Genomic DNA, 14311 nt, shown 5'->3' with positions numbered 1-14311 from the left:
TTCCTCTGTAGTTTACAGCAGCTGATAAGTACTGTAAGGATTAAGATTTTTTAATAGATGTAATTTATAGATCTGTTTAGCTTTCTGGAGCAAGTTTATATGAAAAAAATTGTTTTTCACTGGAGTACCCCTTTAAATAAGAGAGCTGTGCCAGGTATCTGCTTTGTCTCAATTTTTTAGCAAACACCCATATATAAGACTGGCACCAGTGAACACCTCCATATATAAGACCATCTATAATATTCAACAATTTAGGTACTATAGATCCACATTAGAATTACTGTAGTGTCAAAAAACCAATATATTAGTAATGTAGATGACAGCGATCACTTCTTGAGTACAGCATAATGTGACTGTATAATTCATGTGATATCAGATTATGTTTTCTGTATACGTTCCATTATTATCAGATTATCTTTTCACATTACTTAATAGTGATTCACTAAAACAAAACCATTCTAATTTCTAATGATTAAAAATAGATAAGTAAGGAACTTCCCATTTTTAATAATCTATTGCCACATCAAGAGAGGACACTGAATACTAAATCTATATTGTTTGCACTATGGACAATTATTTACTGTAATATGTTTTTAATATCCATTTACAGTGCAAAGCATAAGTATTTACTCCCTTAGACTTTTCCACATTTTGTTATGTTATAACCACAGATTTATATTTATTTCTCTCAGATTTTATGTCCACCTGTCTGCAATTTAATCTCATTACAAATACGCCTGTTCTGTGAAGGCCTTAGAGTTTGTTAGAGAACCTTACTGAACAGCAGCATGAAGATCAAGGAGCTAACCAAACAGGTCAGGCATAAAGTTGTGGAGAAGTACAAACAAGGGTTAGGTTACAAAACAATATACACCCTGTTTCAAATTATTGTTGCAAATTATATTTAAGTGTCACAAAGATTAAATATTTAGTTTTTCAGTTTAACTCATGGATGGCATTGTGTCTCAGGGCTCTTTTGATCACTGAAAACAATCTCGGACACCTGTGATAATTAGATTACCAGCTGAGCCCAATTTAAGGAAAAACTACTAAAGGTGAGTGTTCCACATTATTAAGCAGAGCACCATTTTCAAGCAATATGGTGAAGAAAAAGGATCTCTCTGCTGCCGAAAAGAGTGAAATAGTTCAATGCCTTGGATGAGGTATGAAAAAAATAGATATTTCACGAAAACTTAAGCATGATCATTGCACTATTAAGAGATTTGTGGTTGATTCAGAGCACATACGGGTTCGTGCAGATAGAGGCAAATTGAGGAAGATTTCTGCCAGATCCATGCATCAGATCAAGAGAGCAGCTGCCAAAATACCATTAGATAGCAGCCAACAGATATTTGAAGCTGCTGGTGCCTCTGGAGTCCCACGAAGATCAAGGTGTAGAGTCCTCCAGAGTCTTGCAACTGTGCATAAACCTTCTATTCGGCCAAGACTAATCAATGCTCACAAGCAGAAACAGCTGCAATGGGCAGAAAAATACATGAAAACTAATTTTCAAACAGTCCTGTTCACTGATAAGTGCCGTGCAACCCTGGATGGTCCAGATGGATGGAGTAGTGGATGGTGGTTGGTCGGCGACCCTGTTCTAACAAGGCTGTGACGTCAACAAGGCGGTGGTGGAGTCATGTTTTGGGCTGGAATCATGGGATGCTGGTCGGCCCCTTTAGGGTCCCCGAAGGTGTAAAGATGACCTTTGCAAAGTATGTGGAGTTTCTTACTGACCACTTTCTTCCCTGGTACAGAAGGAAGAACTATGCTTTCCGTAATAAAATCATGCTGTAAAGAATACCTCTGCATCAATGGCTGCTATGCGGATAAAAGGAGAGAAAGTCATGGTGTGGCCTCCATCCTTCCCTGACCTCAATCCTATTAATAACCTTTGGAGCTTCCTCAAGCAAAAGACCTATCAGGGTGTGAGCCAGTTTACATCCAAACAGCAGCTCTGGGAGGCTATTCTAACATCTTGAAAACAAATTCAAGCAGAAACTGTCCAAAAACTCACAGGTTCAATGGATGAAAGACTTGTGAAGCTGCTATCAAATAAGGGGTCCTATGTTAAAATGTAACATGACCTGTTAAAATGTTTAAAAAGTTAAAATGTTGTTAAAAGTTTGATTGAAATTATGCTGCAAACACAAATTTCAGTTCTTTACAACCTATAAAGTGTTTTGAAACTTACTGAATGTAATAATTTGGAACAGTGCATTGTAAGTTTTTTATGTTAAAAAAAAAAATACTGTTATCATTAGGAGGTTTGTACAATAAAATTTTAATTGGACTCTTAATAGTTGATAACATAAGAATTATGCTGACTGTTATTTACATTTACATAATATAATTTGCAAAATAATTTTTAACAGGGTGTACTAAGCTTTGAACATCTCACGGAGCACCATAAAATCTATTATTGGAAAAGAATATGGCACAATTGCAAACCTACCAAGACAAGGCCAAGACCTACCAAGAAAAACCCATATATGTTACAAATGTAGATAATGCATTGATTTTATTAATCATACTGTTTGGAAATAAGTGCCTAGAAACCTCAAAATAAACTAAAGGCCAAAAGATAAAGGTCCATTCCATTGTTGGTCCTTTACAGTATATCCACAACTGCCGTAAATGTCTATTAGATGTATATTCTATCCCTGGATCAGTGACGCTAATCTATTTGCAAAGGCCAGAGATTGATTCTCATAATTCTGGTATTTTACTGAATTAGTTCTCCGAGTACAGTATATATAGGACTATATGAGAAAGAGAGAATGAGAATACAGGAAATGTGTGGCTGACAATGGGGTATTTGAAGGGCTGTATGAACAGAGATCATGCGTGTAGCTCTGCATAAACAATAAGTGAGCCATGTAAAGTTTCCTTCAGGCACTGATCTACTACATTGACACTAGTATCGAGCAGCAGTCTGCTTATTATTTGCTGATGCAATACACTGTTTGTAGTTTAGGCTCCTTTTTCAGGTAGAATCACAAATAGCACATACTCACCATATTTCAAGCTGCAAGAAATTTGATGTGCAGCGGGAAGTACACTGTGCACTTTGCCATGAGCAAACACACAGGGCTTTCCCCACCACAGCCCTGTGTGCAGTAAGGTTTAGAGGTGGACCTGCAGGTCACAGTCATGTGGGCATGCTCAGCCCGCCTCCGAACCTTACTGCGAACACAGGGCTGCGGCAGGGAAGCCCTGTGTGTCTGCTCATAACAAAATGCGCTTGTGGAATTTCTCACAGAGTAAAATATGCTGCGTATGCGCCATGTGTGACCCTACCCTACCCTAAAAAGGAGCCTAAACGATAAACAGTCTAACACAGATCACAGTATTGCTGTAATGTCCGTTTATCTGCATTTTCTGCTTTGGGTCCTGGTCAGACATTTCTGTGTTCATTCTACCTGGGATGGGAAGAGTTAACCTTCCTGACTTCAGCACTGGGAGGATATATAAGGCCTCTTCAGGTACTGCTCTGTGCTGGTGATTAGATCTGTACTCTGACTATGTTGGCAGTGAGGTTCACTCTGTCTGTCTGTGCACATATCCTGAGTTTTAACCATGGTTATCTGTCCTGTTTGATGTATAGATTTTAACCTGCTTTGTTTTAGTACTTTGTCAGGTTTTAGTATTTTTGTATTTGTTCTGCATTTGTTTTGTGTTGCCTTAGTCTGTATTCACACTTTGTGTTTTGTCAGTTCTGTTTTGTCAGTTCTGTTTGTTTCATCCTGCAACTCCTAGGATAGAATCCTATTCTGAGCCTGGGGCTGATTCATCTATCTAGGAGTTGAGTGGGTCTTGTGTCCGTGCCCATGTTTGCTTGTATTTAGGATTTTTGTATCCTCCTAGGTTAGTATCATTATCACACGGAATAAAAAAAAAAAAAAAAAAAAAAGGAATCAAACATAGTAACTTTAAGGACTATGGGGGAGATTTATAAAAACCTCTCTGTATTGCCCATAGCAACCAATCAGATCACTTATTTCATTTTTAAATGGCCTCTGAAAAAAGCAATCTGATTGGTTGCTATGGGCAACTCAGCAACTTTTCCTCTGGACAGATTTTGATTAATCTCTCCCTATGTGGCCAAGCAGGGGCCCTGGTTGGCCACATAGCTATAGGGGCTGCCGAGGTAGCAGTCACATCGGGGCCCTGGTGCCTAAGGGGGCCCAAAGTACATCTGCCCCATTAGAGACCAGTATTGTAATTGGCACATCAACATACAAAAATGCCACAATTCCCCCCCAAATCTTCAATAGAAATCCTCAATAAATGATGAAAGCTTCCCATAAGGTTTAATAATAAAAAAAACTTAAAAAACGTGGGGAAAAAAAACGCTCATAGGCTCCTTTCACACTACCGCTACTGCCCTGTCAGTAGCAGCTCCGTTGGAAGATAGCGGGAGAAAAATTAGTGCTTGCAACGTCTTTTTCTCACACTATCTTCCTGCAGAATAACAACCAGAATAACAACCACAAGAGCCTAAATGGCCTTTTGTGGCGGAGCCCAGCAGCAGTGTGAAAGTAGCTATATTAATACATACTACTCATATTTAAAAATAAAAAAAAAGCCTCAAAGACTGCATCATCCAAAAATAAATAAAATGGCATTCTTGTTTTTTTGTGGTCCTTTTTTCAGGCAAAAAACTAACAAAAATATAACACAACAAAAGTAGTGTCTGTTCGAAGTCTAGGACAGTTTAAATAAATTGCTCTTCAAAGTGTTTAAATTAAAAGTGAAATATAATAAAACCATTTATCTAGCTGCTGGCTATGGGTAGTCATTTTTATTTTATTTTTTGCAGTTTTTTTTTCTAATTTACTTCTATTTAACGGATTCGAACACATAAACTATAGCTTTTTTTCCTCCTTTAAAAAGTTAAGCTTAGATGTAATAAAATGGTCCTAGTGACTTTTTTCGCTTAACATTCGCCATGCTCCCGAGAGAATGAACGTTAAACCAAGTGCTGTGAACCTGTGGGTGACGGAAAAGATAAAATGATAATTTGCCAGACACTTTAACTTGAAAGAGCATGTCAATGTCAAGCCTCGGTTCTCTGGACTGGAAACAGGAGTTTATCTTGCAGCGCTGTGGCTGGCGTTCAGGTGGTTCTGTGCATTTTTTACATTAGAGCTAACTTTGCGGTGGACAGCTATGCTGAACGTACAAGTCAATACGGAATAGGGGTCTTGAACTGAAACAGCCAGAAATAAATAAAAAAAAATAATGTATGAGATGCTCTCATCTCTTCCTTGCAGATGGGTTTTTCCTTCCAGGCAAAAATCAAATGTAATATACTGAGACCTAAATTAAACACTTGCTCCAAAACGGCTCTGCAGATGCAAAGCCCCTGATACTAGGAAACACATTACCTATAAAAACTGGCACGGGAGAGATGGCACTTTATTTGTGTCGAAATTTCTGCCGATCACTTGGCCATTTTGTTTGGCTTGTGGTTCAGAAAGGAGAGACATAAGTATAATGCATGTATATTAGCGAGAATAATATGCAATATACAAATATTTCCTGAGCCACCTATTGTAATGTTTATGTATCGGGCAAAGTTTTTAATGTAAGGGTGATTTCAATGGGCAGCAAAATCTGCAGCAGCAAATCTGCAGCAAAAATACACACGCACCCTAATGGTCTGTTCACAAGTACTGTCTATTGCGCAAATTTGATGTGCAGGATTTTCTGCTGCAGATTTCAATGTAAACTGATTGACTGAACACAGCTTGAAATCCTGCGTATCAAATCTGCGCAGAATACTGTACGTGTGGATAGAAGGGGGAAATTTATCATTATATATACAGTTTTCACTGTCTATATTGTGCAATCTTTTATGCACAATTCCTTTTTTTTGCGTTTTTTGATAGAACTTTACAAGTGGAATTCTAAAATCACAGTGTACAGTAGAGCTGATTATGTGGTGGACATCGATTTATCAACTGCGTCTTTTCTCTTTACATGCAAAAATTTTGTGCAAGTCCTGATTTTATTGCGCAAATATACACCATCAAGGGGGACACTTAAAATGTTATAAGAATAAGTCCAGCAATATATAATACTGTACATATTTAGATTAGACTCCGATCTGTACAGACTGAAGATCTGGAGAACTGTGTAAAATTCAAACTCCCACTGTTCTTAATGAGTGCAGGAGATTGCACCTGTGTAGTGTAACCATGGTGACCATACAGCTAAGAATACCACTGTATGTGCAGGGAGGGAGAAGGAGATACAGCTGTTCGGTCTATGTATATGTGTGATCATGTGTATGCAGCAGAGCTGAGTGTGTGATCATGTGTGTATGCAGCATAGCGGAGTGAGTGATCATGTGTATGTAGCAAAGCTGAGTATGTGATTGTGATATGCAGCAGAGTTGAGTGTGTGATCATGTGTATGCAGCAGAGCTGAGTGTGTGATCATGTGTATGCAGCAGAGCTGAGTGTGTGATCGTGTGTATGCAGCAGAGCTGAGTGTGTGATTGTGTGTATTCACCAGAGCTGAGTGTGTGTGCATATATGCATACACATAATCACACATTCAGCTCTGCTCCATACACATGCCGCACACTAATTTCTGCTACATGTACATGTACACAGTGTTTACCAACCAGGGTGCCTCCAGCTGTTGCAAAGCTGCAAATCCCAGCATGCCAAGTTTTGGATGCATTCTCGTTGGTAAACACTGATATAGAGGTAAGGGGACAGATTGTTTAGAAAAATTACATATCTTTTAAACCCAGACATTCTGTGTACTTTATAAAGATTTATGATTTACTATTGTGCAGAGTTTTGTTCGGCACACACTGCTGCTCCGGTACGTCTAGCTATTTGAGCAGTGTATCGGGGGGGGGGGGGGGGGGTTTGGGGGGGAGGCGTTTCTATATTTGCGCAAAATTTATCAAAGGACGTGCAAATTAGACAGTGTAAATGGGGTAGGGCTGTGCCTACAATAGACACTTAATGATAAATGTCCTCCTAAAAGAGTAAAACTTGGTATGAAGGTGTAGTATTGCTGGTTGGTTACTACTAGACCAGTGTTTTCCAACTAGTGTGCCTCCAGCTGTTGCAAAACTACAATTCCCAGCATGCTTGGACATCCTTCGAAAATAACAAGCAATATACAAACATTTCGTTAGTGATCTATTGTATTGTTTATGTATCATGCAAAGATTTTACTATGTCATAGTCTAACAAGTGGTCTGGAAATGCAGTATTACTGTTTGGTTATTACTAGACCAGTGTTTCCCAACTAGTGTGCCTTCAGCTGTTGAAAAACTACAACTCCCAGCATGCCCAGACAGCCTTCACTCCTGACACCCGTTGCGAACATCCTTTTGCAAAGATGCGGAGCCGCTCCCTGCAGCGCTCACATCTCTGCACTGTACTTCGGGCCGGCCAGTGATGTGAATAGAAATTCATATCACTGATTCATATTTGCCACCCAGAGTGGTGATTGCATCTCAGCGGGAAATATGAATCAGTGATGTGAATTTCTATTCACATCACTGGCCGGCCCGGAGTACAGTGCAGAGATGTGGAGGGCAGGAGAAAGCTGCTCTGCATCTCAGGAGGATCGCAGCGGGTTTCAGAAGTGACACCTGTTGCGATCTGTCCATTAATGCAGGTACTACAGCTCTTATGTTAAGGACCGATCACAGTGGGTGTCACTCCTGACACTTGCTGCTGTATAAGCTACAGAAGCGGCCGGCCGCACTTCTCTGGTCCCCGGCACTGTAGTCTGTGATGTGAAGTTCTCTTCACATCACAGATTCGTATATGCTGCTGAGAGTTGTGATTGGCTGGAACCATCCAGCCAATCACAGCTCTCAGTGGGAAATATTAATCTGTGATGTGAAGAGAACTTCACATCACAGAGTACAGGGCAGGGGAGCTGAGAAGCGGCCATGCCACCCACTATATATATTTATAGGAGGATCACAATGGGTGTAAGAAGTGACACTAGGGGCGATCTGTCTATTAGTACAGGTACTACAACTCCATGGTACAGGTACTACAGACTGTTCCATGCTGGAAGTAGTAGTGCTACCTAAAGAAATGTTAAAAATAAAGAAAAAAAAGTGAAAGTAAAAAACACACACTTTATTAAACACATAATTAAACTACATTGCATGCATGGGATAAGCATAAGACTATCCTTCATATAAGATAGGGCCAGGGACTATCGATAGGATTCAGATTATTGGGCAGACTAGATGGGCCAAATGGTTCTTATCTGCCGACACATTATATGTTTCTATAATAAAAAGTTTAACAAAATTAATTATAAAAATATATTATTTTTTCAATTAAATGGCCGCTTTCTAAATTTTTTATATTTCCGGCTACATTGTTAGGTCCCTCTCCACCCACATACATTGGTTCTTGTTTAAAAATGAATACATTTTTTTAATCTAAAATATAAATTTTGTTAAATACAATTTTTTTCCATCCCTACTGTATCTTTTTTTTTTTTTTTTTTTATGGTACCCTACGAAATTTTATAAAAGAATGTATCTCCATCCCTTTTTTGGATTGCTAAAATCCAAAAAAAGAATGAAAACCGCCTGCAAAATTTATAAAAAGTTAAAACCCACATGGCGTTTTCTTGTCAGTTTTTTAACTTCCATAGACTTCTATGGGCGAAAAACGCGACGATTTCGGTGAAAAAACGCCAGTCTCAACATGCTGCGATTTTGAAAAACTGCCAGGGAACAGGAATACGGCAAAAGGATAAAAAAAAATGTCAAACTGAAAAACGCCAAGTGGAAAAGGCATTTTGCATTTTCCTATTGACTTGCAGCTGACATCTGGCCGCAGCTTTTTTCATTTTCAGTTTTGCAAAAAAACATACAAAAAACAAGTGGAAACTTAGCTTTAATGCACCTTGTGCGCTGTACATTGTAGAATGTACATGTTTATGTGCTATAAATAATAAAGTATTAAAGCAGATTTTTTTGTTTTTCTCATAACTATAGTTCAGAGCTAATGTCTTGGTGCTGTTTTAACAAGATGTCACAAATACTTTAAGAAAATTACCACTCGGATACTTGGAAAATAAAGCATATGGGCAGGTAAAAACAAGCTATGGTCACAGTTGGATGTCAGCAAAACTAAAACTATTATTAAAGGGGTACTTTGGAGGAAAATGTTTTAAAAGTATTAATTACCCCTTTCCCAGTAATAATACCTCCAGTATCCAGTAATATTGCCCCCTTCCCAAGTACTAATGCCCCCTTGAAGCCAGATGCAATGCCCGCCCTAGGCCAGAAATGCCCCATGTATCCAAGTATTTCCTCTGTAGCACCATATAAACACTGTTTTCTAATACAAACCTTGCAGGCAGCAGGAGATGGTGGCTGGTTTAAGGTGCTGGAGGGCGGCTTCAGGAGCAATGATTGGCACTATATCGATGAAAAAAGCCTGGTCTTTATGCCATATCTACAGAAAATGCCATGAAACGTCCAAAAGATGCAGATCCCACCTCTGGGACCCGCACTTAACTCCTAATTGAGGGCAGCCTCCGGCCTGGTTGCAGCCACAAGGTGGTTGTTTTACACTATGGCTGCAAGAAGGCCAGATGAGGGCTTAGATCTTGAGAACCAGAGGTGGGACTCGCATTTTCTGAAGCTATACCATAAATGTCCAGATAGAAATACTTGGAAGGCAGAGATGGAAAATGTAACTTCAAAAAACTGCTGCTTCGCGAAGGGGTTAAAGGGGTACTCTGCCCCTATACATCTTATCCCCTATCCAAAGGATAGGGGATAAGATGTCTGATCTCCCTGCTGCACCTAGTGTTCGTTTAGAGCGTCGGGTGCAGCGCCAGAGGCTTGTGACATCACGGCCATGCCCCCTCAACGCAAGTCTATGGGAGGGGGCGTGACGGACGTCACGAGCGGGGTGTGGCCGTGACATCACAAGCCTCCGCCCCACATTGCCAGTCATCCAGCACTGAGCGAAGTTCACTCCGTCTGGGGTACCGCAGCCGAGATCGTGGTGGTCGCCAGCAGCGGGACCCCCGCGATCATACATCTTATTCCCTATACTTTGGATAGGGGATAAGATGTTTAGGGGAGGAGTACCCCTTTAATGGGTACCTCTACATCGACGTGGCTCGCTGGGCCATTTTAAGCATGGCCTTGTATTCGCAATAAAGACACTAATACACTATAGGATACATCGTACCTTCATATCCAGAGAGGAGAGTTTTTCCATGTGTTTGTTTATATCGGGAGAACCAGTCTTTTTTGTAAACTGAATAAAACAAAGTTTGTTTTCCTTGAGAAATGACAAGATGATGAAAGTGTCGGTAAACACAGCTGAAACACAAAGAGGATAAAGAACGAGTTACTATTGTATCGCCGGTTTCTGGTACCAGAACAAATGAGTTCAGCTCAGCACAAAGTCAACTCTACAAGCCAATGCTTTAAAATATTATTTCGGTAATCTCCTAAAGCACATCAATATGTCATCTTGCTAGTACCCCTTGGAAATGAGAAATAAAGCTCACAGAGGATTCAGAGGAAGCACTAAATTACATTATGCAAAGCTATCTATCATATCAGGCGTTCTTTCTGTCCTTCGGCTTTCTTGCTGCCTCCCTCCTTCTTTTGTCTTAAGCTATTTCCAGACAAGCACTTCAGCTGACATTTCTACATGTCAAAAAGATGCAAAAATAAACCAACATTAACTTACGTAGGTTTTTCAACAACTCCAGGCACACACCTCACTGGAGACTAAAGGAATACATACTGTCACTGGACATGAGAACCAGACACTGGCTAAGAGTTAGGGTCTATTTACATGGTGGAATTCCGCCTCAAATTAAAGCAAAATACACTTCTATGGGATTCCGCATTCCCACTGACACTTTGGAATTTACGCGGAAATTCCCAAGTGTCAACGGGAGTAAGAAATCCCATAGAAGTGTATTGGGCTTTCATTTGAGGCAGAATTAGACTGTCGCTAATTCCGCCGTGTGAATAGACCCTTAGCGAAAAAGTAAGAAAACATAGCGCTATATACTGCATATTACACACAAACAAAAAATGGCAACTTAAAGGGGTTATCCAGGAAAAAACTTTTTTTTATAAATCAACTGGCTCCAGAAAGTTTAACAGATTTGTAAATTACTTTTATTAAACAATCTTAATCCTTTCTGTACTTATGAGCTTCTGAAGTTGAGTTGTTCTTTTCTGCCTAAGTGCTCTCTGATGACACGTGTCTTGGGAACCGCCCAGTTTAGAAGAGGTTTGCTATGGGGATTTGCTTCTAAATTGGGCTGTTCCCGAGACACGTGTCATCAGAGAGCACTTGTACAGAAAACAACAACTCAACTTCAGAAGCTCATAAGTACTGAAAGGATTAAGATTTTTTAATAGAAGTCATTTACAAATCTGTTTAACTTTCTGGAGCCAGTTGATATATATATAAAAAAGTTTTTTTTCCTGGATAACCCCTTTAATTTCATAAAATTTCATTGGGTGAATGATATACTGTAGTCAACAAGGCCACCTACATTGTTTCAATGTATTTAACATAAAAAAAGTAAAGCAACTTTGGAGTCTAAACAGAAAATGCTATATTCATCTTAATTCTACAGCTTCTATTTAAACTCCAGTGATTCCCAACCGGGGTTCCCCGGCCCCAGCCTGCACGCCTGTGAATAACGGTGGAGCAGGGGGGGAAGGGAAGCCTGCATGCGCATTGCGTGTACGTGCGCACTGCGCACACAGCATCCCCCTCCCCCTGGGGCACCATGAGTGAGTCAAAGGCGCGCAGGCCAGGAAGGGGATTAATGCAATGGGGTTGGTGCACCGGACCATCCCCCTGGCCCCAGAACCATCCTCCGGACCCAGAAACCTCCTCCCAGACCCAGGACCATCTTCCCGGGCCCCAGCAGAAGGACATTGAAAAACAGCTCAGCTTAATTAAGGTACTGCACCCTCTTCCCTCTGCCACCCCTGTCTACCCCCCCCCCTTTGTCACCCCTCTGTTACCCCCTTTCACTCTTGTCCACTTTCCTGTCATCCATGTCCACCTTGTCCGCCCTTGTCACCCATGTTCACCACCCCTCTGACCACCCCCCAGTCTACCCCCCATCACCAATGTCCAACCACCAATATTCACCCCTCTGTCCCTTTGTCACCCCTGTCACCCCTCTGTTACCACCTTGTTACTCCTGTCCACCCCTCTGTTACCACTTTGTCATTCCTGTCCACCCTCTTTCACCCCCTACACCCCCCTGTCACCCATGTACACTCTTCTACACCCATCTGTCACCCATGTACACTCCTCTACACCCCCAACACCCCTGTTACCCATGTACACCCCTCTGTCACCCCCTACGCCCCCTGTCACCCATGTATACTCTTTTACACCCATGTACACCCCTCTGTCACCACCTACGCCCCCTGTCACCCATGTACAGTCTTCTACATCAAATAAGAAGAAGAAATGATCCAGCGTGGGTCAGTAGAAATCCAGACTTTATTAGAACTCACAGTAAAAGCAGTAAAAGCAACCAGCAGATCAGACGCGTTTCAGGCGCATGCGCCCTTCGTCAGTGATGCCATCCATCTGCACAGGTGTCAGTTAAATACCGGACAGGTAGTGGGTGGAGAATTGGCCACCAATTAAACTACACTGAAACCGCTGAAAACGGTGCAGAGGAGGATACTAATACAAAACATAGACAAAATGTTAGTAAAAGTACAAAATGCATTTTTTTTTTTGCTCGTCAAATTTGGTAGGGGTACACCGCGCGGAAATGTTTTTTTCCCGAGGGGTTCCCCAAGCCGGAAAAGGTTGGGAAACACTGATTTAGACCTATGTGTCTTCATGGTAACAGACTACAAACAAACCTTTCGTCATATCATCTTGCAGTAAGGCTATGTTCACACACCAGACAAAAAAAAATAAATAATAATCTGCACTGATTTTGACATTGAATCCATGACTATTGCACGCCTGGCAAAATGAGTCACCACTTTTTACATTTTTATTTCTGCCATTTTTGAGCATCTTTTATTAATTTTTTTTACCCTTTTTTATTAAGTTAAGACTTTGTTTCTTACATTTTTTGTCTCAAAAATATAGTCAAAAGGGTATATTCAAATACAATTTGTTGAAAAACTTTCTGAAACTAAAGATTCAATTACATACAGTATATATTAAATGTGTAGCTTGATTTCTGCAGGAATTTTATGTCTATGTGATCATACCATAAAGACAAGGTCACACTGGATGGCATTGCTGCAGATTGTACCTGTGAATTTGCAAAGGTCAAATCCCCAGTGGAATACAGTACAGAGAAAATAGGTGAGATTATACAATATATTACCCACGGGCTGTGTAAGTTTTCTTTTTGGAATTTGACAGGTGGGTCAGATTTTAAAATCTGCACCATATTAATTCTGTTGCGGATTGTGTATGGATATGTTGCAAATTTTAAAAGGAAAAGAAAAACACACAATGAAATGAATAAGCAATGTAGGAAATCCACAGGAAAAACCATTGATTTTTTTTTTCTGAATTTCATACAAAAGACAATCTGTATGATTTCATGCGGATTTAAAACCAGAAAAAAAGAAAGAAAACAATGGGGTCGTTGTAGAAGCATAAAACAAACATTTTATCGGTATACATTAAAAACCAAACACACATGTATGAGGAGGAAACAGTACAGTATCAAAAAATGCGGCATCACCGAGGATGTTAATCATGGGGCAAGACACATGCTGCTATGACATTAGTAATGGATGTGCATAAACACCGGCAAAAAAGTATATCTAGATACAAATAAGTATACATGCATATAAAGCATATCAGAATTAAAGTGCCATGTGCTAGCAGTCACATATACCGTAATAGCTAAAAAAAAAATACATGGTGTAATAAATAACAGTACAAAAAAGACAATACTCACAAAGGACCGAGTGGTCACTACTGGAATGCAGGGGCCGGGATGACGCCACTCCAACGCGCGTTTCGGCACGCTGAACTTCGACGATTCTGATATGCATTTTATGCATGTATACTTATTTGTATCTAGATATACTTTTTTGCCGGAGTTTATGCACATCCATTACTAATGTCATAGCAGCATGTGTCTTGCCCCATGATTATCATCCTCGGTGATGCCGCATTTTTTGGTGTACTGTTTCCTCCTCATACATGTGTGTTTGGTTTTTAATGTATACCAATAAACTGTTTTAGGCTTCTACAACGACACCATTGTTTTCTTTTTTTTCTGGTTTTGTGCTAAGTTAGGAGTCGCATGATTA

The 14311-nt window shown here is 40.2% G+C and overlaps 1 protein-coding gene across 13 annotated transcripts in view; it reads right to left on the bottom strand.

The window, feature by feature from the left end:
* The window catches only part of WDPCP (WD repeat containing planar cell polarity effector), a 361777-nt gene that overhangs the window by 218317 nt on the left and 129149 nt on the right, over positions 1–14311 (bottom strand). For all 13 annotated transcript variants that reach the window (XR_008891607.1, XR_008891606.1, XM_056567997.1 and 10 more), the window contains one exon: positions 10212–10345. Coding sequence is in view for 11 of the 13 variants with exons in the window: in XM_056567997.1 (XP_056423972.1) it covers positions 10212–10345 (134 nt within the window). In the remaining 2 variants the exon portion in view is untranslated. The remainder of the gene's footprint in view (positions 1–10211; positions 10346–14311) is intronic.

Source organism: Hyla sarda, chromosome 3, assembly GCF_029499605.1.
Source record: "Hyla sarda isolate aHylSar1 chromosome 3, aHylSar1.hap1, whole genome shotgun sequence".
In the NCBI taxonomy this organism is placed as follows: Eukaryota; Metazoa; Chordata; class Amphibia; order Anura; family Hylidae; genus Hyla; species Hyla sarda.
Note: the sequence above shows the minus strand (reverse complement) of the source record. Positions and strands in the feature narration are given on the sequence as shown.